The sequence below is a fragment of the Lactuca sativa genome, chromosome 2 (genome assembly GCF_002870075.4).
Source record: "Lactuca sativa cultivar Salinas chromosome 2, Lsat_Salinas_v11, whole genome shotgun sequence".
NCBI classification, from domain to species: domain Eukaryota; kingdom Viridiplantae; phylum Streptophyta; class Magnoliopsida; order Asterales; family Asteraceae; genus Lactuca; species Lactuca sativa.
In genome coordinates this window covers 72,869,303-72,893,958 of record NC_056624.2, presented here as the reverse complement: position 1 = coordinate 72,893,958, position 24,656 = coordinate 72,869,303, and the positions used below count along the sequence as shown (strand labels likewise).

The 24,656-nt window shown below is 31.5% G+C and overlaps 2 protein-coding genes and 1 long non-coding RNA gene across 3 annotated transcripts; all 3 read right to left on the bottom strand.

The window, feature by feature from the left end:
* Positions 1 to 2,811: 2,811 nt before the first annotated feature.
* LOC111887147 (uncharacterized) lies at positions 2,812 to 4,435 on the bottom strand. The gene is made up of 2 exons (XR_002848686.3): positions 3,660 to 4,435; positions 2,812 to 3,195 (listed from the first exon to the last, which is right to left on the bottom strand). It is a non-coding gene; the product is annotated as an uncharacterized LOC111887147 (long non-coding RNA).
* An 11,872-nt stretch (positions 4,436 to 16,307) lies between these two features.
* On the bottom strand, positions 16,308 to 17,935 carry LOC111887142 (UPF0481 protein At3g47200). The gene is made up of 2 exons (XM_042899839.1): positions 17,896 to 17,935; positions 16,308 to 17,799 (listed from the first exon to the last, which is right to left on the bottom strand). Exon 2 carries the CDS (start codon positions 17,774 to 17,776, stop codon positions 16,457 to 16,459), a length of 1,320 nt encoding a protein of 439 aa, XP_042755773.1. The 5' UTR covers positions 17,777 to 17,799; positions 17,896 to 17,935; the 3' UTR covers positions 16,308 to 16,456.
* Positions 17,936 to 19,205: 1,270 nt separating this feature from the next.
* Positions 19,206 to 24,064, bottom strand: LOC111887138 (glycine-rich cell wall structural protein 1-like). The gene is made up of 5 exons (XM_023883300.1): positions 23,975 to 24,064; positions 21,581 to 21,589; positions 20,465 to 20,514; positions 20,153 to 20,355; positions 19,206 to 19,222 (listed from the first exon to the last, which is right to left on the bottom strand). Exons 1-5 carry the CDS (start codon positions 24,062 to 24,064, stop codon positions 19,206 to 19,208), a joined length of 369 nt encoding a protein of 122 aa, XP_023739068.1.
* Positions 24,065 to 24,656: the final 592 nt, after the last annotated feature.

Here is a 24,656-nt window from a genome sequence, read left to right as displayed (position 1 = left end):
ATCCCTTAACCCATAAAGTTACTAATAAGAAACATCATGCTAGAAGCATCTCCAGCCATGTATTTGGATTCAAGAGAATCCCACAGTTCTTTTGCAAATTCGAAATTTTGATAGATATCAAAAAGAGAGTCAGACATACCATTGAGAATATGACCACGACATATGTAATCATCATTTTCTCACTTTGATCTCCTTCTTGTTGCCTCCAAAGGTTAATCTTCAACAGATTCTGGAAAGACTAGCATTGGTATACTCAGAACATACACTACTTTCAGATTGGTAAGTAGAAAGCGCATCTTCTTCTTCCATCTATGAAAATCTTATCCTTCAAACTTGTTGAATTTGTCAAACTTACTTGTCATATCCTTCACAGAATCACCACTTGCCATTATCACAAAATGCTTTAATCTATGCTAGAAATTGGGTATAGAAAGGCTTGGAATTCTAAGAATTGTGTTAAACACTTTCAGATTAAAGCATTTGGGTGGTACTCCCAATATTCTTTAATCAGATAAGACTCAGAGAGACAAGAACTTAGAATGTTTTCATGATAGTTTCGTATCTACAATAATGAAACCAAAACCGACTTTATAATCGTTGTCTGAAAATTGTCATAAAACTATAAAAACTGACATAAAAACGGAAATTTGGATAAGGGTCAAACAATGGTCAATTCTCTGAAAATCCGATTTTCTGATGCATTGTTAATATAGTAACGTACCCTATAAAAAAATTCCCGCACTGACCTGGCATCTCAACCCCAGCCAGGGGCTCTGCCCCTTGGACCCCGCCAGGGGCTGCCGCCCATTGGACCCCGCTCCCACGGGCGCTGCCCCCGGACCCCCGTTCGTTTAAAGGATTCACCCCTAAATGACAGTGTACTTTGAAACTCGATCAAACTTAAACAAGTGTGTACTCCACACCTTCCTTACTTGTTTAATATTTATCAAGATCACTTTTGGTCACACAACGTAATCCCATTACACTTAAATAATATTGATGATAACAAATAACCAACAAAGTTGTGGCAAGATATCAAATTTCAATGCGAGATATTAAAAAATTTGTGAGCCAAATTTTAAAATTTCATGTTAAAAAGGTCAAAGAAATTTGGTTGTCGAAAAATAGGTCCTATAAATTCTACAAAATGTGCCTCCTATTATAACATATACCTTGGTTCCTTCACCAAAACCCGGTCATATAGCTTTTCATCTTATAAATCCTGGTTTTTTTACAATATATCCCATTTGTTCTAACAAAAGGGTCCTATTATGCGAGTCTTATAACACGTTTTGTATCACTTAAAGTTTGAAATTCAACATTATCAAATGGTTTCAATTTTTGAGGATCAATTAGCTAGGGCTGACATTCAATGATTTTTTAGACCGATTAGGAGGTTATGCATCACGGTTCAAAACTGTTAGAGATGGTATCTATATAATTTTTTTCACCCTTTGCTTTTGAGAAAATGTACCTTGAAGTCTTTCATACCACAAATGTTCGGTTCAAAGCATTTTATTGCACAAGCATTACAATTCAAAATCTGTCTATATATTATACCATCATTTTTATAATATGTATGCAGAAGGCATCTTCCTCTTTGGGGTCAAAACATACTTCAGTTTAATTTCACTAAATTAGGGTGTTTACAATAAGTTCTCTACATTTTTGGTAAGTTTAAGTTGTTAGTTAATCTTGAACTACACCACAATGCAGTTTTCATAAACATGCATGTAGTATTCTATTCCGGGAAAACCGGAAAGGAATTGCACCAATGTTAAAGGGTATTAAATGTGGTGTCTAGATAAACAAAATTGTTCATATCTGCTTACAAGTATACAAAACTTAAAATTTATTTTGCTTATTTTGGCGAAGATTTAAGTGTGTTCATGAGAGAGTATGAACACGTTACATACGAGCTAGTAATGTACATCAAACACTCTAGCTTGGTCATTAAATGTTAAAGATGTCCTTTGAGGAATGTTTAATTGAATTAAACATATCTTTATTTCATAGTTTATGGCAAGAATGTCACTATTCGACTCCTTGAGCATGGAATCTATTCATTTTTTGTATGCCCCATATATATATATATATATATATATATATATATATATATATATATATATATATATATATATATATATATATATATATATATATATATATATATATATATATATATATATATATAGATAGGGAGAGGATCAAATGAGAACACCTAAAAGGTTAAGAACGCGAGAACAATTCTGGACCAATCATTTTATAAGGGTATATTAGTAACTTTATATAAATATTAATTAATGATTTCCTAAAATCTAGGGATAATGATTTTAATTACCTAAAAAAATTAATATTTCCTTTTAGTTAATGAAATATATATAAACATTTTTTTTATGATTTTTCCCAAAAATAATTTATGACTGTTTCAAAAAAAATTACCTAAAAAAATTAATATTTCTTTTTATTTTAAATCTGAAAAGAAAATCTTAAAAAAATTATTATTTTCTACTATTTCACGTTTTTGTTTTTCAAAAAAAAAATTGAATAGAAATCCAATCCCAAAAAATTCAATGCATTTTTCATCAATTGAAAATAAAAATAATGTAAAAATTATCATTTCTTCATAAAATGAATACCTCTAATCATAAATAAATACAATCATTCACATGAATACACTACTATTCATAAATAAATATAATCATTCACACAAGAATACATTGCAATTCACAAATGAATACACTGTTATTTATAAATTAATACACATTCTATCATATAATGAAAACATCTAATCATAAATAAATACACTCATTCACATTAATACACTACTATTAATAAATGAATACAACCATTCACACATAACTACAATGTTATTCATAAATGAATACACGTGCTATTCATAAATAAATACAACCATTCACGCACCCCCCTTCATGATCCGTTTTTTATTGTCGATCGACTACAGCGACATCAAGAGTGAATCGGTACTATTGAGTTCTTCGTAGCCCAAGGTGGATTGAAGGCTTCCTTCCCGTCACTCCCTTTACTGTCGCTGCCAAATCAAACAAGAAGAAAAAAAAAAGGAGCCCTTACCTGTTGAATAAAATACATTTCTATTCCTTCCAAGTTGTTGAAGATGTTCATTCATCCTTTGTCATTACAATCATTTAGGTCATCCGTATTTACTTGACCCATCTACAAGAAATCAAAGATATTTTTTGTATTATTGTCAACAAAGTGCTTAACTCATTAACCACATACACTTTTAATCAAAAATTAATAAAGAACGATTATAATCATCGACAAGAAATAAATCTATATTAAAAAACAAATATGCACAGATGAATAAATCACATTCAAAACGCCTCTTATAGACTAAAGAAGTAAACCTCCTTAACGATCAAACTCAAAAAATATTGCATTCTTCATCTTCTTCCTATTCATTTGAAGCAACAAAACAACACCAAAATCTATTGATTAAACTCATCCATTTCTGTTAAAAAGCAAACCAAAAAACACACATCAAACTCCACAAATTTCAGTCAAAACAGAAAAAAAAAAAAAAAAAAAAAAAAAAAAAAAAAAAGGAATCAAACAAACACCCACAAGAACAAAAAAAAAAAAAAAAAAAAAAAAAAAAAAAAAAGAGGAACCTTTACCTGTTGTTGAATCGATGCAGCCCTTCTCGATCACCAAACAACCAAATGTCGAAGCTTTGTCATCGGAAACCAATTGCAACACGAACAGGGAGAACTCCCATCGATTTCCCGTAGATTCCTTCACTTCTTGAATGCATTTCACTTGTATGTAAAGAAACAGTAGGAACACAAACTATTTCAGAAAACCAGGTCCGCTGTCGGCTCCTTTCCCTGCCCTAATACCACCGTATCGCCACCCCTGCTACATCCTCCTCCTTCTCGATCTCTCTTTCAGTCACACCCATTCTTTCCCGCATCTTTCACTGATCATGGAAGTTAAGTGGAATCCCTAAAATTTATCAGATTCGTTGGGTTTTTAAGCAATACATACCAGAATAATAATCATAGCTTCCAACCACTAGGGCTACCGTCGGCTCGTTGAGCCACCGAATACCGCACGACAACACCAAAATCACTTCTAAAACCGCTGCTACACCCTCCCCCTTCTCGATCTGTCTCTGAATCCACTTCGTACCCTCCCTTCTGTTTGCATTTTTATAAGAAAACAAAACCCTATTGCAGTTGGAATCGATTAAGATTGAAAGAGGGAACCAACAGTGTAAACGAAAATGTTTAGACCAGGGAGGAAGCTTGATAGTGGCTGCAACGTGAGATAAAGATGATGAATTGATCCTAGTCATGCGTGGTTGATGGATGCGGTTTTGTAGATGAAGCCCTAGGTATACACGAAAGGAAAAAAGAGGCTACAAAATGAAAGGAAATAGATGAGAGAGAGAAATTTTAGGAATCAGCTAAAGTAGTAATTACTGATATAGCCTTATCACAATTTTGAAGTTACACTTTAATCCAAGTAGTTTAAGATTTTAACATAAACGACCCATTTGATAATAGCCTTAGATTTAGATATTTAAATGGTCCAGATCTGTTCTCGCGTTCTCAACTTTTTAGGTGTTCTCATTTGATCCTACTCCTATATATATATATATATATATATATATATATATATATATATATATATATATATATATATATATATATATTCAAAAATTCTAACTAATTATTCTGTGGATGTAGGGATGATTGTGGGCCAATCATTTCAAATTTAATTAATTTGTAATTTAGTTCATTGATAATGATAGATTAGTAATCTTGTTTATTCATTAACTAATATCCTTAATTATAGTCCCCTTTTTAAGGAAAATAAATAAATTTAAATGAGAGAAAAAGATCATCGCCGACTTCCTTATCCCGTTTTTAATCCCGTTTTTATAGAAATAAGTTTGAAAACCCTATAACTCATCGACTCGTTCATCATCATCCCTCACAACATATCACCATTGTCTCTTCTTCTTCCTCCCTCTTTACCATCGGACTCCATCATTATCGACAAAGGTTGAAGGGCACCTTTGGCAGCCCCCTGCCACCCGAGCATCGCCATTAAATCTCCGTGAAACCCCAACAGGCACTCTGGTAGCCTTCTGCCACTTTCACGGTATTTTTTTCATTTTTATTAAAATATGTTTAGGGTTTTGTGTGTTTCATTTGAGCCGTCATTAGCTTAGATACTCGATGAGTATATATTTTTGTTTATTTTGAACGCAGCCTTATTGAATCATGTAAATTGGATTCAATTTTAATATACTTACATTATCTAAATCGGGGATTATCAAATTATATCAAAAATATGTAAGTTATTTTTTTGGTGATTGTGAGCAATGTAAAAATTTGTGCTTTTTGTCAAAAAGATAATGGAAAGTCGATGCTTAATTTTTTTTTATCAGTTCTATAGTTTCCATTAAGAATTAAGAATTGGAATCATATGTTCACGTATTTTTAGATAATAAATTTTAGTTGGATGTTGCTATTGTTTCTAATAGTTATTTATTAGAGTAAATTACACGAGTGGTCCCTATGATTTAGAGCAATTTATTTGTTTGGTCTATAACTTATTTTTTAACTCGGAAGGTTTTTATTATGCGCTTGGTCCCTGTTTTACCTAAAAAATTATTTTGCCATTGATTTATTAATGTATTTAAATAAACACACCCTCAACCCCACCCAACTCACCTTACCTTACATACCCCATAAGTTTTCCATATTTAAATAATAGAATTTTTAGGTAAGATTGAGACCAAGCGCATAATAAAAACAAACAGTAAAGACCAAGCGCGTAATAAAAACAAATAGTACGGACCAAGCGCATAATAAAACCAAACAGTAGGGACCTTCCGAGTTAAAAAAATAAGTTAGAGACCAAACACGCAAATTACCCCAAACCATAGGAACCATTCGTATAGTTTACTCTATTTACTATTATACAGACCAATTTCATACTCGGATTATATCTATTTGACAATGTTCATGTTTTGCAATTCAATATTCAATTACAAAAAAGTATAGTATTAATTTTTCACTTTTTCTATCGTTTCAATTAAATTACATTTATCATTAACTGTTTTATTTAGAATTTTAAATTGTTCATGTATGTGCTTGTAATATGCATGTATTGTATCAAATGAATTCTATTACGATATGTATCAAATGTGCCCAGCAGCGAAAGCAAAAACATTTTTTGGTTTTCATACTTCCATTCAGTGCTAAGTTGGGTTGAAATGATTCCATGATAGAGTTGTAATATGCATATATAAATCGATTAAATAGTGTGATAGAGTTTTACTGGTGCATTCTATTACAATATTTACTATTTATAATTCTGTAATTTCTATCCGATCTTATCAGAAATGATTGTATATTTGAGAATAAATTAAAATTCTTTAATTTCTATCGCATTTTATCAGAATTTATAGTTTTATTTTATAAAATAAATGTTATTATTTTTTAAAGTTGATTATGTTTTCCTTGTGGATTTAGGTTTTGAAAAGGCTACAATTAATGTGGAAAAAAACATGGAGAAAGAGAGTATATTACTCATTAGTTGAAGATCCAAAGTCAGAGGAAATAAATTTCCTTCAAGGAAGCAAGAAGTTTGGGTAACAAATAGCAATGTCATTCAAATTTTTAGATTTTGCCACAATTGAATCTTCAATTTCAATTATGTTGGAATGAAATATCGAATTCTGATTATGTTGGAATGGAATCTCAATATTTTCTCTATCATTTGTGCATTTTCTATAACACCTGGTTATAAGTTTTGCTACAATTCACAAGCCTGAAAATTTGTACAAAGGACTTTAGTTTTTTCTTTTTCATTTGGTAATGAATTATTCTTTTAGAATGACTTGAAGAAGGAATCAATGATTGATCATACAAGAGAACGACTTTGAATTGAGTTCAATAACAAGTTGCATTGAAGAAGATGAAATGTAAACTGCAAGATTAATAGGTATAAACCAAGATCAATTTATGCATAAACATGAAGAACCCTAGATTCATAAAATAATACTTACTTGAAGAAGATGATATCCTTGGATGTTGAAGGTATATGACTTCATATTACGATTCTTCCACTTCACATAATGGTCTCCAATTGATTGATTCCGATGGATGGAATTACACATGATTATTGTGTTCTATAGAGAGATTGGAGAAGATCAAAGAGAAGAAAACGTATCTCCTTAAAATGTATCCTCTATTAAATGTGTACTCAATTAATCAGTTACACCTTATGAGAAAGTATTAGAACCACACAATTTTGGTCCCTCAAGTTATGTATAAATATCATATCCATCATACTATATATAATTAATCCTAAGGACCTGATATGTCATTATGACAAACATTATAGTACACAATATAAATGTATGGAACATGTAATGGATATTACAAAATAGTCCTAAGACCATACTAATGTGTTATTTTCCAACATTCTCCCACTTAGCCGAGTGACTATTTTTATACATGTTTCATTATTTGGCCAAGATAATTTCATCATATTTCATATTAATATCAAAAGCAGAAAAGTACAGCCTTACGCATCCATTTTAGATATGGGACCCCCACCGATCATACTATGATATTTCGTATGAAACTTAAGATTAATTTAAGCCAAATGACATTATATTTAAGTGGTCATGCATTATATTTGTGTATATAAAATGTAATTATGCACAAGTTATTAATATAGACAAATTGCATATTATGGAGGAATAATAATCAAGTACTTGAATTAATAAAGTTAAAAGTTCCATTAAGGTATAACTTTAAACCCACATTGACCGTATGTTCAAATAATTGGGTGGTAAAAACTGGGTGGTAGACATTTCGTTATTGGATCCGCTGGCATATTATTAGTGTTAATATGTTCGATACTAATATTATTCCCCCTACTTGCTCTAACGAACAATTAGTTTTTATCGAAGTAAAGCATCATTCCATTATAATTATTGTTAATTGAAAACTTATCGAGACAACATTATAGAAATGACTTTTCTTTTAATGGCCCGCAAATAGATTTTATGATAATGAGTCATGTGATTTAATTTCTCAACAACATTTCATGGAATGTTTCATTATCTATGAAAACAAATTTCTCCATTATAGTTGATATAGTCGACAACGTTTATTTATGACTCCCCCATGATATTGGCCGACTAATATCATACCGGCGTATCCTATTAATGACTACTTATCTTTGCATTATCTAAATTCATAGCCAAGAAACATATCAATTATATGTTATTACTTATTTCACTAAAAAAGTTTGTCATTATTAGTCCCATGAAAATATTATAAATCTTTATTGGCAGCTTCCTAGTGATTCAGACAATGATTTAATGATAACGGCCAAGCATGCCACCAAAATTGTGTACCTTAACTATGGAAGGAATTGATGGGCAGTATTGTTACATTTACATCGACTTACTACACACTCAATATATGTATTTAGGGAAAAGTTTGAAGCCCTTTGGATTCGTCAATGTATTTATATTCCTATTACATACGAGGCTTCACTGAGATCCTTCATATTGAGATGATGTGACAATAACTATTTCAATTTGTGCAACATATCACTGTTATTACTCACCAAGAGAATGCCATATCCATATGCCACAAGTATGATAAAGTCCCTCCCAATCTTGTTGAGGTATATACACTAATCTACTTGGTTCTTAATGAAGTCATTATTGTTCATCACTTTGTCGAACATTAGATACCATCGACATGAAGCTTGATTCAACATGTATATTGATTCCTGGAGTTTACACATCAAATGTTATTAACCCTTATGAATGTAACTGTTTGCATGGGTTATGTAAACATCATTGTGTAAACCTTAGTTAAGAAAATTGTTTGACATCTGTTTGATGTATCTCTAAATCCAAATGAAATACTTGAGCCATTATGATCCTAAGAAAGTTAATTCGAGAAAAGGATGAGAATGTTTCTAGTTAATAAATACCCTATTTTGTGAATAATTTTTAGTGACCAAACAAACTTTATGACATTCAATGACTATCATTAGGGTCCAATTTGGTCTTAAAGACCTACTTGCATCTTATGGGTTTGAAAACCCTTTGGTAATTTGGGATGTTCCCAAACATCATTCTTTTACATTAAATTAAGGTCTTCAATCATAGATTCAATACACTTAGTTGATTGATCACAAGTTATGGCGTCACTCTCTGTGACAGGGTTATTTCCTTCCCTTTATCAAGATTGGTCTCATGTAATCATCAAAGTTTATGGGCCGATTTCATCATAAAGAAGTCGTATATGCTATTTCATGGGTTTTAATGTCAACATCTTGAGTGAGATCTTTTATGGTGTTTCATTTACACATGCATTTGAAAAGTTTATGAGGAAAAAGCTAGAATCTCCTAATGAAGTGTTAATAGTAATGAGCACATGAATTATAATTGAAGATTCTTGAAGATCAAAATCCCTCAATAAACCACTCCCACTGATTTTGGCATTCCTATGAAATCCTACATGCTTCATTTCTAGAATTCAGGTACTATGTGACGAACTCGTTATAAGGAAGCAGATTATAATTTACATGTTGGGTCAAGTTAGTGTTTGCAAGATACTTTCCACCATGACCATTAAGGTTTTCTTCCTCTCTTTATAACATGGTTTTGTTGAGGAGTATTAGGCACGGTGTATTGGTTTATTAGGTCACGATCTTTACAAAATTCAATGAAAGTTCGAGGGGTTTGACCAAAGTCCCAACACTTACGTAATATACACCACCCATGTTTGATCTCACTACTTTTATTTTCAGGTCAAGGTATTTTTTAACTCTTGCCTGAAAGTTTTTAAGCATTTTAAGAGACTTTAACTTTTCATGGAGTAAGTAGAAATAAGATTGAAACTTTTAAGGTATATATATGATTTATAACCACTTATGTCCCATATAGAAGGTTTATGACGTCAGTACGAAATTACAAACTACTTGTAATTCCTTCCTTATTGAAATTTGAGAAGTCAAGTTATGGTAGAACGTATTTTACGAAACATAGCAATTTATTATGTGATATTTGCCATATGCGTTAATGCCACAACACATATGAGGTCTCCAATTCCCAGTTGCGTTCAAAATTTCAATAACATTACACGATAGTAATGATTCCAAAAAGTGATTTTCAAATTGTAATTTTAAAGGTATCCCTCAAGAAACCATACTCAACAATAATAACGAGCATTATTGAATCGAACTATTAGTTAGACCATTGTATCCAAATGTTAAAGTATAGCCAACATTCGCTAACTTAGATACAAATAATAAATTTCAGGTTATACTCGATACATAAAGAGTATCATTAAGACTTAAACAATAACCACTCTCTTAAATAATGACGGTGGACTAATTTTTCTATGTCTAATTCTTCATCATTCCAAACTTTAATTGCTATTTGACTTCAATCCAACTTTTTAATTGTATGGAATCCCTATAATAAAAAAAAAATACAAATGTATCATGGAACGATAACCATTTTTATAAGAATATTTAGTTGACTAAAAGACTTATAAATCATAAATACATATAACTTACCTTTCTTTATTGTTTATTCTTTCATTGTAAGGCAATTTTGTTAAGTACGCACCTTTGTTACGGAATATTTAGCGACAAGGTTACCTTTAGGATTAATTGTTCCTCTTTGTACAAGTCTTTTGGACCTTACTAGAAATACCCATCTCAGTTACTTGATTCTTACCATGTTTAAAGTGATATTCAGGTGATTTATTGGATAAAAAATAAAGAATATTAATACACCTATCAATAACACCAAAATGATAGGTCGTATAGACACCTTACTCAATTATTAGTTTTGATTTGGCTAGACGGACAACCGAATGTCATGGTGTTTAAAAAAATATACTACGCTGCATAAATATTGCAATTACCTTTGGGCATATTATTCTTAAAATTCACTGTATAAGTCATTATTCTATTAGCATTTGGGTTTCTTGAATAACAACTCAAACAATTGCTTAATGTGGTATTAAATAATCTCAAATATCAAATTTAAACAGCCTTTTTCTGGTCCAAATGCTTAAATTATAAGAATATTTAGTTGACTAAAAGACTTATAAATCATAAATGCATATAACTTACCTTTCTTTATTGTTTATTCTTTCATTTTAAGAAAAGTTTGTTATGTACCCACCTTTGTTATGGAATATTTAGCGACAAGGTTACCTTTAGGATTAATTGTTCCTCTTTGTACAAGTCTTTTGGACCTTACTAGAAATACTCATCTGAGTTACTTGATTCTTACCATGTTTAAAGTGATATTCAGGTGATTTATTGGATAAAAAAATAAAGAATATTAATACTCCTATCAATAACACCAAAATGATAGGTCTTATAGACACCTTACTCGATTATTAGTTTCGATTTGGTTAGACCGACAACCGAATGTTATGGTGTTTAAAAAAATATACTACGCTGCATAAATATTGCGATTACCTTTAGGCAAAAACACAATATTTGTGTATATTATTCTTAAAATTCACTGTATAAGTCATTATTCTATTAGCCTTTGGGTTTCTTGAATAACAACTCAAACAATTGCTTAATGTGGTATTAAATAATCTCAAATATCAAATTTAAACAACCTTTTTTTGGTCCAAATGCTTAAATTAATATATATATATATATATATATATATATATATATATATATATATATATATATATATATATATATTAAAGAAATGAATTTTAGGAATAGTAAACTTGCTATTTTTTTGGCAGAATTGGTCCCTATACTATTGTTGGGCTTTAAAGTTAGAAATAGTAAATTTGGATGTTTTTTGGCAACTTTACTCTTAATTCTTTAGCCATTTTGACACTTTTGGTCATTGCACTCAATATTTTTACACTTTTTAGGAACTTTTTAATATTTAAAGTTTGGCCACAAAACTTTAACGGTTTGACAACTTTGATCCCTTTTCTACAAAGTTGCTAAATCCTACCCCTTTAATTTTTTAGCTATTTTGACACTTCTGGTCCTTGCAGTCAAAACTTTTACATTTTTTTTATAAAAACATGAAAAAAACGGTTCGGGGGCAAAGCTCGGGCTTTTCATCCTTGCACTATGTACGACTGTCATATTTATCGATTTGGAAACAAAATTGAAAGCTTCTGGCCCTCGCGTAGCGGGGGTAACCTTTCTAGTTTAACATTAATGTTATCACTCATCATTAGTAAAAAATTATTTATATAAATAAATAAATAATTATAAAGTTCATAAATACTTTTGGTAGTTTCAAAAACAGTTTATTAACATATGGTTATGCAAATAAAACCAACATATACAATCCTATTACATATCCAAAATTAAGAATCAACATTAGTTCTAGCATACATTATCAATATCATAAATTTAGTGACATCATATTTAGTACAGACTCATAAAATGTACAAATAAGATATTGAAGCAAATAAGTTAGGACTAAAACTTTATAACTTTGCGATGTGCAGAAAATTAATAAAACTCTTAACCGTGATGTAGTCATAATCATAATCTTTACTATATTATTAAGCATATTGTCTCTTTCTTGAAAATTAAGAGGTATAATACCTATTACTACATGTACAATAATATTAAGCTTATAATTGTATAGGTATCCACTATATTACTTATCGTATAGGTATACACGGTGTTACCAAATCAAAGATGCTATCCTAATCTGCTCTAAACACAACACTACACACACACCGCCATCGGAATGAAATCGAAACCCTCTTCCTTCTGTCTCTCTCTTGTCGTCGTTGTTGAATGTCTCAGCGCCTCCACCGTCGCCACCTGACCTTGGATGGTACGCCACAGGATCTTCGAAGGAGCACGAAAGTGAATGGGACCATGATACGGCTTGGTATTCATATGCTTACGGAGATAATGAAGGTACTTCACCGGAGAGGCAGATCTCTTCAGTGCGCACGACGGTGACCCGCTAAACATTGAGAAGCTCCTTGGACCGAGCATATGGTGGCGAGAGGCCCACACTACCTCCTTCGAAGATCCTGATCCACGTCACCTGCCAAGCTTCCGCCTATGTCGTCGGAGTATCCAGATGGGCCACCGGACTGCAATTCAACAGCGACTCCGTCAGAATCGAATACAACACTCACCACAACATCGAAATCGCACTTTTTGCCATAGGAACCATTAAGGTATGCAAAAATCGATCACATTTTTCATAATTTCTTGTCGATCTTCTATAAAATTGAAACTGATGTTGTTGGTATGGGGATCATTTCGTCTTTTTGGGGGATCATACTGGTTTTCAACTGATTGATGTGGAGGATGCATCTGATTTTACTGAGCTTGTTTCAAAGCGTGATGGCCCTGTCACTTTCCTACAGTTGCTGCATATTCCTAAAAACCCTGATGGCAATGAGAAGTTCCTATCATTACATTCATTGCTAATAGTGGTTGCAAGTGATGAAGCCACCAGGCCCACCATGGGTCAAAACCGATGCTATTTGAGTCCAGCTGGCAGGGATGGTTCAATTGTGTCTCATCAGTTTCACTGGTTCTGTGGTTAATTCTTTGTTGTTTATAATTTCACAATCTATACATATTTTATATATAATTTTACTTGACTGAAGTGTTGCAGGTTTGTGGAAAGGTGGAGACTAGATGCTCCTTCTTGGATAAACAGGGAATCCACTGTGTAGGATTCTGGATATGCGAATGTAGCTATGGGGCTTCAGTTCCTTCCTTGGATCATTTGATGTTCCTTTTTTATCCTTCTTTTCTCCTGATGTTTCAATACACCTATGATTAAATACACATGGGATCTCATTGTTTATTTATTTAATTGGAAGGTATGACAAGGGCTGGAATCTTTCAAGTAAATTATGCCCTTGTAAAGGTACTGTTTTAAATTTTCATTGGCGTAGTTTCAGATCATTTATACTTACTTCTGAAAGCTACTCTACACAAACTGCAAAATGCAGGGCCTTTGTCCATATCTATTCTAATAAATGAAGGTTTTTTGCCACATGTCCTCTTCTCATTTATTTGGACACATGACATTTTGTAGAATTTTTAAATTTTCTATTTTCCACTTGTCATTTTATTGTATTTTTCATTTTATTAAATTAAAATTTCACATTTAATTTGTAAGGTAATATATATGTAAGGTATTTATTAAAAATGGTATATATGTAATGTATTCAATACATTAAAACCTCATTAATTTTAATAATTCAAAAAAATTCTCATTTTTCTTACAAATTCAAAATTTTCAAAATTTTAAAATTTCACATTTTTTTTAAAAATAAACTCATGTAATACATGGGTCTCACACCTAGTTATCAAACAAATTAAGTAGTTGGAATGAGTTTTATGAATGGAGAGGCATCCCTGTATAGCAATGCACTGTCACTTCCACCCTTAATAGCAATGTGAGTAAAAGGAGGGGTAATATAGTCATTTTTTTGTTTTCTCTTAATTCATCACAAATCGATTAACAATTCATAGTTAACTCATTAATATTCTAATAGAATAACATTCATCATTCTCACAGAATAACATTTCTAACAGAATTAAAATTAAATTAATTAAAAAAATTCAGAATTCAAAATTAATATAATAAAAAATCTCTTAAAATTTGAAAATTTCATTTTTAAATATGTGCTTCCTAATTTGAAAATAATGCAAATGTACATTTTTACATTTGTTTTAATTAAATGGTAATATTCTTTTTATTTTTTTTAATTTAATAATATAGATAAATGCCTTTCTTAAAATAACTAAAATGAATTATCCACGATCATTTCTACATCCACACAATAATTAGTTAGGATACAATAACCTAAGCCTATATATATATATATATATATATATATATATATATATATATATATATATATATATATATATATATATATATATATATATATATATATATAGTTAGATGCATTTCACTTTAATGATGGGTAGCTACTTAGCTTTGATTATAAATGTAGTGGCTACATGGATGAGAAGTTTCATAGCTTAATCAACACCGATGAACACCTTAGACTATACTTTGGGTTGCTATGCAATGTTGATTCTAGTTTGCGGAAAAGAATGAACACACAGCTGTCGACTCATTATATCAACTTGGTATCCTTATTAAACTCCTAAACATCAAAACTTTTAATTTCTAAATATGACAGGGGGAAAGGATATTTATTACTAAACCACCATTCCAGTCAAAAAATCTCATCATAAAAATATTTTTCTACAAAGTGGACTGAAATTTCCTAGATAGTTCAACTCACTTTTATTTTCCATTTTTTCCCTATTCCTCTCCAAGCCTACTCCATTTATTCCCCCATTTTGGGGAAAATGAATAGTATAACACCATATTTGGTGTTATACTATTCATTTCCCCCAAAATGGGGATTAACTTTGAGTTGTCGGTTTTACTCCCTTGTTTTATATATTTATATATTTCTGGTTTTTTATCTACTAATTGTTATTTAAATGTAATATTTAATACTTATAATATTGTGTTATATATTAAATTATATTAATTAATTATGAATTTAAAGTTTCTTTTTTGTTTAACAAATTCATATTAAAATTTAAATAGATATTCAAAATCATAAAACATAACAACGTATTTTACAAAAGGTTATAATTACGTACGTATTATAAATATAATATTATTTATTTAATATTATTGTAATGAAAAAAGTATAGATTATATATTTATTAAAACCAAATTAATAAAAAGAGTATGTTTTATAATTTATATAAGTTAGAAGAATAGAATATATATAAGTAAAAAATTAAATAAGATCGGAGATAAAACACTATTTATCTAATTTTTTAATTTATTTTAAAAGGAAAAAATGGAAGTAAGTTGAAAACGGTGTTACAACCAACAATTCAAAGAAATGTTCAATTGAGGCCTGTAAATGTACATAACTTTCCCATGGAATTCTTTTCTTTCAGGTTTTATAAGGCCACAATTCAATCTATTCCAGGTTTCATTATCCTTCCATATCAATTCTTAAGTTATATTGTGAAAATATAAATCATTTTAGGTCTAGAATATGAGTGATTTAGATTGCCTTTTAACAAAAAAAAAAAAAAAAATCAACCTTTGAATCCTTATCTGCTGGAAGTCCGTAATCAGCTTTCTCAAAATTTACTTGTTCAAAGGTTTCTCGCGTTAAATATTCTCTATAGAAAATAAAAATGTTTCACAAATTAGAAAAACAAATAAACAATTATCCCTTTAAACAAAATACGGAAGTCGGACTGGAACAATATAATGAAAACCGACAAACTTAATATTGATACATGAAGACAACGGAAAAAAAAACATAGAAGTAAACCGTCAACAACAAACGCAGAAAAAACCAATAAAAAATCTAATGATTAATTACAATTACGGATTTTCGGCCATTACAGCAAAGATAGTCTGAACCACAGTAAGAACAAACAAAACGATTCCAGCAAATAGAGCAATCATATTCCATGGACTACTGAAATATGTTCGCTTCAACCCTGCAATAGCATTCGGCCAGTAACTATTGTAATAGTCATCCAATTCTTGCCATTGTTGATGATAAAAGAAATCCCCATACAAAACTTCTTTGCATATGTTATTTATTAAATTTCTAGCGTTCTGGTCCGAACTTACTGTAACTAAAACCTCTGATTTTGCCAACTTCGCAACATCCTCTGGAGTTTCTATAAGCATACCAATCGCCCAAGCATAAGTTGTAACGTACTTAGGAACTAAAGAAGACTGCTCGTATATAATAAGGTTCCTTAAAAACAGTTCAGTTCTATCATCAACAATAAGTTTTGGCATCCTCAAAGTAGGCTTATTCCAAAACCATGGGAACCATGAAAACCTAGGTAAATATTCCACTTTCATGGCCAATGCCCAATTATCATCTTCATAAGGCATAAAGCTAACCCCTGCCCTATCCAGTTCCATGGCTGAGTGCCTCTTTGGGTTCGTATAATCCCCGGATCGGATATTATTCACAGGGTGGAAATGTTTGTGTAGAAGGCCAAGAATATGGTCATGATTTCTGTCTAGGCTTACATTACGACGTACAAAATTATCTTCAAGAATATTGTAAGATATGAGAAGTTTATGCATATATAAACTAAGAGAGGTGGTCGCATTATATTTCAGAATAGTAGACTCGAAGATGTCTTTAAGAACAAAAAACGGGATTTGGTTTTCTAACAGCAGCAAGTCCAAAGTTATCGATGGGGTAAGCAACATGTTTATCGGAAATGGTCCATAACGTTCTGTGTGGTTATGAATGAAATAAAGTATGAAACAAGCATCTATCACCATCATTTTAGTAAGGTCTAAGTCGTTGTAGATAGTTGACTCGGCGTAACATGATTTAATGAATTTCAACTTACTACTCACCTTCAGCACACAGTCTTCTAACATTTGGTCGGGGGTGGTACCTAAACTATACAAAAAACGATGAACATAAGTCGTTTTTTTAACTTCAAATTCATTCAAATGTTTGTCTTGTTTGTGAAGAGGTCCAATAGAGACCATCCTAGGCTGAAAACATTTTGGGCTGAGATCTCGGAACACACTAGGAACCATGAATATTAATGGTAGACCACCATTGCCAAGATCCGGTGCTTTTTCTTTATCGTCACGTAGTTCTTGAAGTACTGTACGCCCAATCCTGTCTTCTATTTGAAGCTCCACATCACTAGTTGCCATTCAAAATTCTAGCTTAATTTCCTCTGTTATGAATAGGTTAAAATTAAACTGGTTGTAGTATATGCGACTAAAGAAAAATAGATTGAAAAAAAAAAAACAACTAAAAGTAATGGAGTTACCTTCTTTGTATGTTGCCACCGTATGGTAAATCCAACCTGGTTCGTTTGCATTGGCACCTCGCATATATATATATATATATATATATATATATATATATATATATATATATATATATATATATATATATATATATATATATATATATATATATATATATATATATATATAGGTTCAGGTTCATTTGAGACCATTCTAATTTTGTGAGACCGTGAAACCAAATCTAAAAAAAATTTTAAAATGCAAAATAAATGGAAAAATCCAAAAATTCTTTTTTAAATATTATTTTCGGAACTTGAATTAACTAAAAAAATAAAAAAAAATTCCGTTTTTTTTTGAAAAATACGTGAAATATTCTAAATAGAATATTACACTGACATATTCTAAAAAATAATTTTAAAATGCAGAATAAATGGAAAAATCTAAAATTTTTTTTTTAAATATTATTTTCGGAACTTGAATTAACTAAAAAATAAAAAATAAAAAAATAAAAAAAATTCCATTTTTTTTGAAAAATACGTGAAATATTCTAAATAGAATATTACACTGTATATATTCTAAAAATAATTTTAAAATGCAAAATATAGGTGGTCTCAAATGAACCTAACCCTATATATATATATATATATATATATATATATATATATATATATATATATATCCTTATATTAATAAAAGAGTAGTCATTTTGTCATGTGTGACTATATTAGACATCTTAATTAATATGATGCCACTTGTGAATATATTAGTTCTTCATTTTAAATTTACTAGACCTCCTAATTAATATGATGTTATTTGTCAATATATTTATTCTCCATTTTAAATTTTAAATTTTATATTATTGTTTTTATTAATTCACAAAATAAAAAATGTCTAATATATATTAAAAATTAATTATATTTATTTATTTGAATAAACGATTATAATTTCACAAAACTAATAAAAATATATCGTAATTAATAATTTATTTAAAATAATTAATTATTAACTTTGAGGTTTACTATAAAATTTCAATTTATTTTATAACTGTGGTTTCCACGGGTTATAAACTAATATATATATATATATATATATATATATATATATATATATATATATATATATATATATATAAGTTCAATTGAGAAAAAACAAAAAAGGTTAAAAATGATGGATTCTCTGCCACTCATTTATTTTTGTCGCAAAAACCTTGGTCGTACCAGCGGAAATAAGAAATGATTAGACATGTTTTTTCCAACAAAACATGTTTCATTTTTTTTTTAATTTTTAAGAAACAATTTATATCGAAAAGTTATTTTAAATGTACCGAGATTCATGATTTTTTATTCTCTACAAATACATATCAATATTGATATAGTTTTAAGATAAAATAAAAAAAATATTTTTTTATATTTTCAGCTATAGTTAATCATAAGTGAATAAAAATGATCAAGTTTTATTACAGTGCATTCGTTATTCACTTATGAATAAAAAATATGATTAATTTTTTTTTTTTACAATTTAAATATCATTCATATATAAATATAATATATAATAAACATAGTATATTCATATTTACATATTAGACGATGCATTCACTTATGAATATTAACATAATATATTCACATGTATTAGATGGTATATATTCACTTATGAATAAATGATATCTTTGTATGTGAATATTACATAGTATATCAAATGTGAATATTACATAGTATATTACCTTGTGAATATTAGATAATATATTCACTTATGAATATTACAACGTATTTTCACAAATATATATAATTTTTATATGTTATTCACATATGAATAACATACAGACTTGCATATTTGTTTTGTGTTTTTAATAAGCATATACTGATTCCGCCTTAACACCCCGAACCCACTATATCCCTACCTACCCACACCCTCTCCCTAGCCCATCCCCATCCCCACCCCTACAAACATACACACACACACACACACCAACTCCCAGAAACACACACACACAGAAACACCCCCACTAACACTCACCTATCCTCACCCACACACCGCGACAAACACACACATACACACACCACCCCCCATATAGATACACACACACAAACACATACACATACACCAACCCCGACAAACACACATAGAACCCCCACAAACACGCACACACACTCACACATACACACTAACCCCTACAAAACACACACACACACACACACAAACACACACGTGCACTCACAAACAAACACACACAGACATACAACCACCAACCCAACACCACTATTACAATCACCGACCTACCATCACCATCGCCACCACCACCACAATCTACCCCATCACTAGCACCACCACTACCGTTGTCGCCATCACTACCATTGCCATAATTGTCGTCGCCACCACCATGGTCAGTAATCACTACCACCGACGCCACCCCGTTGCGAACACCACCACCACCACCACTGCCCCCAACGTTGCCCCTAGCACCGTCGCCGCCCCCATGCTCACTGTACCATCACTACCATTTTCTTAAAATGAAAACTAATTGAAAAATACATATCTAAACATATTTTCTAATTTTCTAAAACTGAAAATGAATAATGAATAAGTTTTAACTAAACACGTTTACTAAATTTTCCAATGAAAAGTAAAATGGAAAACAACAACTGAAAAAGGAAAACGAAAAAAGAAAAATGAAAACTGTTTTTCCGTAACTAAACGCAACCTATAGTTCCACGATAACCCGAGAAATAAAGGTGAAGCGTTAGGTCAAAATTAACTCTATAAGGGCATCATCGTCATCTTACCAATCTCATATAATGTTTAATTTTTTTTGTTAATGTAAATGTTAATAAAAATACATAACAATTAACATCATCAATCAAATTTTCGGATTTTTTTTATAAAAATAATAAGTTTTGATTTTTTTAAACAAAATGCAGATTTTGTAATTTTTTTTTATAGAAAATGATTTTTTTAAATTGAAAAAAACAACGTTTCTTAAAAGTTTGCATTCTTTTTAAAAAAAAGTAATTTTTTAAAAACAGTATATTTTTAAAAACTGGAATAGTAATAAAAAAAGTATAGTTTTTTAATAAAAAATGTTTTAGGTGCATACACGCATATTTTTTAAAGTGCACATATATCTATATTTCTTATATTATAATATTCTTAAGTAAATTATAAAAAATTCATTTTTATTTATTAATCTAAACACAATAGTATATTTATTTTATTAGATAAAAAATTAAATGTAAAAAAAAGTACTACAAAATTTCAAAGCGTTTTCATATTTCCGTATCAAGATTTCTATGTCTTCTTCAATTTATCACTTTTCACATCTTGAGTATTTTTCATAAATTATTCCAAATCCACAAGAAAATTCCGAAAAAAAAATGATTAATGCAACAACAGTCACAAAAATGCATATTTATATATCATGTAAGATTCATATATGATTATATCATGTGAGATTCACATGTTATTATATAATGTGATATTCGTATGTGATTGTATTTTTTAAGATTCAAATTTAAAATTCACAAGTAATTTTTAAAATAACTAACCAAGAAGATTCACACCCAACGCATGTGTGCATATTACGTAACTCATGTGAATAATTTGTGATTTACATGTGAATCACATGTAATTATATATGATTTAAATGTGAATTACATGTCATTCATATGTGAATTACATGTGATTTACATTTGAATTCTATATAATTCATACGTGTAACATCTACAAAATTCAAAAAAAAAAAATTGATAATTTTAAAACATCCAATAACCACAATTTATTACAAATTGTTTTCAAAACTGTTTATCACTAGAGTAATCCCAAAAATCATGACATAAAAAACGACAAGGTACACGATCAAGACTTCGCCTTTCGGCAATCATCCGATGTGCCTGAAACAAAATCCACAACTGTAAGTCAAAGCTTAGTGGGTTCCCCTAGAATACCGATACATACAAATAATACACATAATAACAACATGTAATTCGTCCACAACTCTACATAATGGATTACCCCTGAGCCCATTGTATGAGACTGGCATACCCTCCCTAGCGCTCAGCACAATCTGGCTTGCTCGTGCCCACAACTTATGTCTGGCTTGCTCCCTCTGTCCTTGGACTGGAATATAGATGATTAGCCCTTAGTACGAGTCTGGCATGTCCTGTCCTACCCTCAGCTGGTATCTGGAATGCTTATGAGTCCTCAGTATGGGTCTGGTATGCCCACCCTGGCCCTCAGCTCATATCTGGTATAATCTAGGGTTGTTGGGTACAACACGGAGCAGTACAACCTCAACCCAACCCACACAACATGTCGACATGTAACAGATAAATACACGTACATATAATCATACATTATCACAGGTAGTCCTACAAATATACCAGAATAACATATCAAACTAGCATGCATATCTAATTCATACGGAACAATTAAATAACTACTGGGATATTAATCCAACGGGCTGGACTTGGTGCCTTTGACCCAAAAGTATATTGAGGAAGATTTACCTCACAAGTAGTGCTGAACTGAGAAGATCCAACTCTCAAATCACGGCTCCGAACTCAATTGCCTACAAACACCATGTGACTAATTCCATCAAAATACTGAAATACCCAAAATACCCTCATGGTTAAACTTAGTCAACCATGGCCATAGTCAAAGTCAACAATTAAGGTCAATAGCTAAGCTTAATAGGCCTTGTTGACTTAACTCGTTGAGTGCATCTCTCTACTCGTCGAGTTCTTTCAGTACTTAGAAAAAAAAAGACATGTTCCAACTCTCCGAGTTGTTAGAACAACTCATCGATTTTCTATAGTATCCAGGAAACGGGACAACCCGATTCAACCCACCGAGTTGGCTAGGCAACTCGTCGTGTTCTCCTAGTCTTATAGCACTCAACAAATTTCCAAGTGAATATGGTGCCACAAACCATAGATCTGGTCCCTTAGAACTCAAATACCACATAAAGTTGCTAACATTATGTCCATGCATGATATCAAGATGCTAAAACACTAAAACAAATCTTGATAAGGGACTTAGGGCATGAAGGAGGGCCAAGACTTGATACAGTTGCAACTCTAAATCCAAAGAGGCCATGAGATTTCCTGATCTGAAGTCATAGCTTCATAAGATGCTAAAATCCATGAATAGTTCCAAAATAAGCTAATAATGACCATAAACTTTGAAATGAAGATATATAACAAAGGGATGATCAAGATATCAACTTTATACCTCAAAATGGTTGCAACAAAATTGAAAATACCGGATCTAAAGACTTCATCTGAATCAATCCTCTTCAAGTTTCAAGTTCCTTCCAAAAGAGCACCAAAAATCACACTCCAAGCTCACACACACTCAAAATGAGAGATGAGGCATGAATTAGGTTTTCTCTAGACTGAGGGGGCGGTTAGGGAGGCTAACAATAAGTCATAAGGTCTTTAAATAGAATGAAAAACAATAATATTTAGGGTTTCTCATATATCCGTCAACTCACCAAGTTCTTCCTTACCAACTTGTTGAGTTGTTCCAAGAAAATCCACAGCCCAAAAGATCTCTACACGACGAGTTGAGGCCATCAACTCGACAAGTTCCAAGGGGATTTTGCCTTTCAAGAACTAAATCATATAACTGGATTTCGAGATGTTACAACTCTCCCCAGTTGAACTAAGCTTCGTCCTCAAAGCCTGCTGCGGTGAACAAATCCGAATAATGCTCCCACATCTCAGCCTCTGGCTCCCAGGTCCACTTAGATCCCCTCCAATGCTATCGTCGTACCTTCACTCAAGGTACTTCCTTGCTCTTTAAAACCTTCACATTTCTCTCCAGAATAGCTATAGGCCTCTCAACATAATTCATGCGCTCATCCACCTTTATGTCATCTAGTTACACAACCGTATCCTCATCGAATATGCACTTTCGCAACTTCGAAACGTGAAAAGTGCTATGGATCTGACTGAGCTCCTCCAGATGATCCAATCTACATGCCACCTTTCCAACCTTGGAAATAATCTGAAATGGCCCAATGTATCAGAGATCCAACTTTCCCCTCTTCCTGAAGCGGATCACACCCTTCTAGGGTGAGACTTTTAGTAACACCATATCACCAACCTGAAACTCTAACTCAGATCGGCATCGGTCGACATAACTCTTTTGATGACTCCAAGCAATCTGCAATTGCTGCCTGATGTGGTAAATCATCTATGTAGTCTTTCGAACCACCTCGGTCCGACCCACGACCCGATGACCAACCTCAACCCAACAAACTGGGGTACGACACCTCCGTGCATACAATAATCGAAAAGGCGGAGAACTAATGCTGGAATGAAAGTTGTTGTTGTAGGAGAACTCTGCAAGGAGTAGGTAGGAGTCCCAATTCCCAGAAAAATCAATGACATAGGCCCACAACGTATCCTCAAAGGTCTGAAGGGTCCCCTCGCTCTAGCCTTTGGTCTATGGATGGTAAACTCTTCTGAAATGTAGGCTTGTGCACAGTTCCTCATGCAACATCTTTCATAAATGGGAAGTGAATCGAACTTCACTGTGTGAAACAATCGAGATTGGAAACCCATGGTGAGAAACAATCGAACTTCACGAATGCCATGCATAAATCTGGTAATCTTACCCTGATCCTCTCAATTTTCCAATTCTCCTGTCGAACATACTCTATTTTGAACCTCGCTAATCAAACCCACAAGTGGAGAATCCATTATATCTTTATGTACATTATTAGAATAGAAGATCCAGCCATCTTGCGGCTCAGGGCATCCGCCACCACATTCGCTTTACCCGG

Excerpts from the sequence above, each read along its gene's own strand:
- LOC111887142 (XM_042899839.1), bottom strand. The coding sequence starts at position 17,776 with ATGGCAACTAGTGATGTGGAGCTTCAAATAGAAGACAGGATTGGGCGT.
- LOC111887138 (XM_023883300.1), bottom strand. The coding sequence starts at position 24,064 with ATGATTTACCACATCAGGCAGCAATTGCAGATTGCTTGGAGTCATCAA. Across the intron at positions 20,356-20,464 it reads AAATTTAGTAAACGTGTTTA|TGAGCATGGGGGCGGCGACG; the intron begins GTTAAAACTTAT and ends GTGATGGTACAG.